This window comes from Copidosoma floridanum, unplaced genomic scaffold, assembly GCF_036245765.1.
Source record: "Copidosoma floridanum isolate Cflo_tuat_1 unplaced genomic scaffold, Cflo_Japanese_pri ptg000043l, whole genome shotgun sequence".
Lineage (NCBI taxonomy): Eukaryota > Metazoa > Arthropoda > Insecta > Hymenoptera > Encyrtidae > Copidosoma > Copidosoma floridanum.
In genome coordinates, this window is record NW_028321920.1 from 246,809 (window position 1) to 251,279 (window position 4,471).

Genomic DNA, 4,471 nt, shown 5'->3' on the forward strand with positions numbered 1-4,471 from the left:
CTCTTGCGAGTGAAATTTTTCGTGCCTTTTTCGCGTCAGTTATTCACAGTCGTCGAATTCATTTGGAACCATTTGACCAAAAGTGCCATTTAGTACTATCTTTGAAAATAATATTTTTCCTCCCTCGTGGCGTTTTTCTTTGGACGTTTGCCGTGCCCTCGGTAAGTAATCCAGCGCTTCCGTGACGAACATTACCAGTGCGTTTACAGTGCAAGTGTTTGCAAGCATTAGATCGGAAGGGGGTATTATAATTATAGGTGGTCGAGAAAAATACCAAAGTGCTTTCTTTTCATACACAAATATATATGCAGGTTCAAGAAAATTTTGCTTTTCAAAATATCTGACAGTATTTTATGGTGCATTATTATTATGCCGATGACGTATTGTTTTGTTCGTACATTGTTATATCAAGTATTTATACCGAGAGAAAAAAAATAATAAAAATTACTGTTCTACAATGATAATCTGGTACTATTCGGTCGTCTAGAGACTTTTTATTATTTAAACAATGATCTTTATCGTTTGGAACAATAATTTTTGTTTTAAGTACAGTGAAAATACTTACTGTATGTAAAATAGAAATTACTGTCCAGCAATGAAATGGTAAAAATTTGGTTAGCCAAAGTAAAAAGTTCTTAGCCACCAGATTACCATTTTGGCACAGTAATTTTTATTATTTTTTATCTCTCAGTGTATAAACGGCACAGTTTATCCAATGAATATACACATAGTAAACAATAAATATATCAACTCGCTGTGTACACTTGTTTCGTCTCGGACCATTTTTACGGATGAAACCAATAAAATAATCCAAAAGACACGCGCGAACTCGTTAAATCTGAAAACACGCGATAACTCGAAACAAAAAGAAAAAAAAATCAATCAAATCACATTTGTCTCGGATGCTTCCAATTATCATCCAGCCCCTGCCACGCGCTGTATATTACATCACCGTGTCCTTCAATCCGACGGCACCGCAATAGCTTCAACACTATACTCTATCTAATTTCGAAAGAGTCAAAGCCACTTGAGCCAATGAAAAAACCCGATCGTTGCAAGCACGCGCGAGGACGATTCAAAAGAAACGGCCGCTTCCAATTGACCGCTACACCGCTCATTTTTTTTTTTTTTTTTTTCTAACTTTCTTATCTCTTCCTACACGTTACGTTGGCCGCGTCGGACGATCGCGTATAAATAGAGAGCCAACTCGGGAAGGTATCCTAGGAAAGTGCGCCTCGCGATGGTAACGACGGTGGTGTGCCTTGGTCTTTTGTTCGGCGCCACGGTGGCCCAGAGGGACGAGAGCTCCGCCGTTCCACGGGGGCTCAAACTGGACCTCGTTCAGGCCGTAAGTGCGGGCGCTTGTGTTTCGGATCGACTCGCGTATTGCACCTGGTGACGTTGGTTTCCAAGTTTTTCAGGCACGGCGAGAGGACGAGCTTGCCGATAGAGTACGCCTCGTACCCGTACCTCGACGCATCGGTGTACGAGCCCTACGGATTCGGCCAGCTGACCAACGTGAGTATACACCAGCCGATGAATACAGCCTTGTCGTTGTTTTCTCAAAAAAAAAAACTTGGCGCGTCCCAGAGGGGTAAGGAGCAGATGTACAACGTGGGCCGGATGCTGCGGAAGCGGTACGACGGCCACTTGAGCGAGAAGTACGTCTCGGAGGAGGTGTACGCGTACTCGAGCGCGGACGATCGGACGAAAACGTCCCTCCAGTTGGTCCTGGCCGGGCTTTACCCGCCAACTCCGGGTTTCGTCTGGAACCCAAACTTGGAGTGGATACCCCTTCCGTTTCGCTACACTCCCAGGGAGGTCGACGTGCTCATGAAATCCTACGAGAGTAAAGAGTAAGTCTTTACTTTTGCGCGGCTACGCTATATATGGCTCATACCGGTCTAACCGATAAACTCTGTGTTTTTGTCAAAACTGATTTGTCAAACTTTTAAAATAATTCGAGTTATCGGTTCCTCATGGATTAACTTACATTTTCCCGGGCCAACTGAATAAGTGATGTAAAAAAAACTCGTTGCTACAGCAGAAATCGTTGATTTAAGGTGCGAAAATCATGGAAGAATACCGTACTTAGTAATTTTCAGCGTAAGTATGTGGCTTTTACGGATAAATAATCAAAGTCCTTCGTATAGTATGCATACGTACGGTATGTGCAACTTACGTCACATTTTGGCTGTTTTAAGAGAGAGAGAGCAAAAAACTTTTTACTGCAATATACAAGGATATATAAGGGTAATGTGTATTATATTGGACTCCAATATCCACACTTTAGAAAAATTTATACAGGGGTGTAAAATATAGGCACTGATGTCGGGCCTATGCCGTAGGAGAGCGTTCACCTCTTGCAGATATCAAAATTCGTCACCTAACGCTAACTTACTTTAGTTAAAATCCCTGCAATTGTAGTCCAAGTCTTGTTTCCTACAAAAATGTACTCGATTCAAATTTTTCAATGTCAATTTTAAACGGAAAAAAAAAGAACTAATCATGTTACTTTTGGTTGGGATCATTGTTTTGTTGCTATAACTGCACGAAGTACCGCAATGCTCTGTTTAAGTAATAAAAATGTACTACTCGATGACAACTAATTGGCAAGCAGGCATGGCATACATGTCCTTTTGGTTAAATACACCCTTTTGCTGAATATTCACGAATAATCTAATAAGTTCTATGTTCCCGGCCTAACCGAATAACTCTCCAAAAGCGACAATATTAAAGTATTGTGTTAGTGCTTAACTTTAGTCACAGCAAGAAACGCGCAGTTTCTGCACTGTCGAAAAGCAGCTTTTCAATCGTTAAAGCCGTTTTTCTCGAAAATTACAAAAATGGAGTAAATCGGTTGACGTATATACTCTACTCGATAAATAAACGTTGATTATACAACACGCAGGTGCGACCAGATGCTTCAACAAGTGCGAAGAGGGCCAGAGTATGTGAGAGCCGTGTCCAAGCACTCGGGCGTATTCGACTTGATGAGGAACAAGACGAACATGCTCGTGTCGTATCACTGTCCAAACCCGGTGATCGGTATGTTCAATCTGCTTCAAATCAACGTGAGTCAAAACACACGCGCACTCGGTTTGAGCACGAAAGAGGCATTTGGTGGAGACCGTTTATTGGCTTCTCGTAGGAAAAATTGGGCCTGCCGTTGCCGGATTGGTACACCGAGGAGGTCAAAAGGGAGCACAGGAGCGCCTACGCCGAGGTGATGCGGTCAAAGGCCCACACGATCAGGCAAAGGAGACTCGACGGCGGCCCCTTGGTGAGGACCACCCTGGAGAACATGAACTTGAACGGGAGCTTGACCAATCCACGAAAGATGTACCTATACAGCGGACACGACATGACCCTGTATGGGTTTTTCAAGGCGTTGGATGTCGGCGATCACGATCACGTTGACTTTGGCACGACCATCGTACTCGAGAAGCTCCGGGACTCCCGCAATAATCGGGTTTTCGTGAGGGTAACTGTTTGTGTTATTCATATGTTTTCTCTTTGAAACAATCGGCAGATCAGGTTTGTAGTTTCTAGTGTACAGCCCGATCGAGGACAAAACGATAGCCGTGAGGGTCGGCGCTTGCGGGGAGTTTTGCCCGGCCGAGGACTACGTGAAACACATAGCCAATGTGGTGCCAACGGACGAGGAAAGGGACGTTCTTCTCAACGAGTTCAACGTGGGCAGGTTGAAGGACCTGTTCTTCGTCGACGAGATGGTCAGGAAACCATCGGCCCAGGCTCGCGAGTTTGATCCCGACGCGTGTGTGTACAAGAACAATGCCCAGAAGGATTGGAACGATGTTTAACATGTGGACATTATGGCATTGGGGCGTTTTGTGGGACGAAATCGAGGCACGCGAGTTGACGGTGTTGTTTCATTTTTAGGGGCCCTGTAATTTTGTCGGAGCAAAAAGTGTAGCCACTTATAAATCGTCTATTTTTAGTGTAAAACAAATTTTTAACTTAGCATGAGGGCTATCTGAGTTGGTCATGTGGTGTATTTGTGGATGTATGTATGTTATCAAATTTTTTGACCAACAATTGTTATCCAAAGTTGTAGATCACGATAAAATATAACTTTTTTCTATAATACGTGTTGCTCTGTAAGGCAAAATTTATGCACGAAAACAACGAGAAAAACCCGTTTTTTGCCACTTACAGAAATAAATTTAAATCCTACAACAAAGTGTTAAATACAAAAGTTGTGAAGCCCATTAAAATGAAACTTTTTTGTAAAGCAAGTTTGTCTGTCAAGTACCTTCTTAACGATTTAATCGTCAAAAATCGTTTTACACCATCTTATTTTTGTACATTACATTTTTAGACGAAATGATTGATAAAAAAGTTATAGATCTTCCAAAAATACACTTGTTTGCATTGACTGATTCCATCTATAGTGTTGTTATAATATAATAAATATCGAAAACAGTTTCAAAATGGTTAAAAAAGTGCT

General features: G+C 42.2%; 1 protein-coding gene across 1 annotated transcript; it reads left to right on the top strand.

The window, feature by feature from the left end:
• Positions 1–1,242: 1,242 nt before the first annotated feature.
• On the top strand, positions 1,243–4,471 carry LOC149373077 (testicular acid phosphatase homolog). Its single transcript, XM_089597972.1, has 6 exons — positions 1,243–1,348; positions 1,414–1,518; positions 1,591–1,856; positions 2,912–3,074; positions 3,152–3,484; positions 3,546–4,471. Exons 3-6 carry the CDS (start codon positions 1,606–1,608, stop codon positions 3,822–3,824), a joined length of 1,026 nt encoding a protein of 341 aa, XP_089454098.1. The 5' UTR covers positions 1,243–1,348; positions 1,414–1,518; positions 1,591–1,605; the 3' UTR covers positions 3,825–4,471.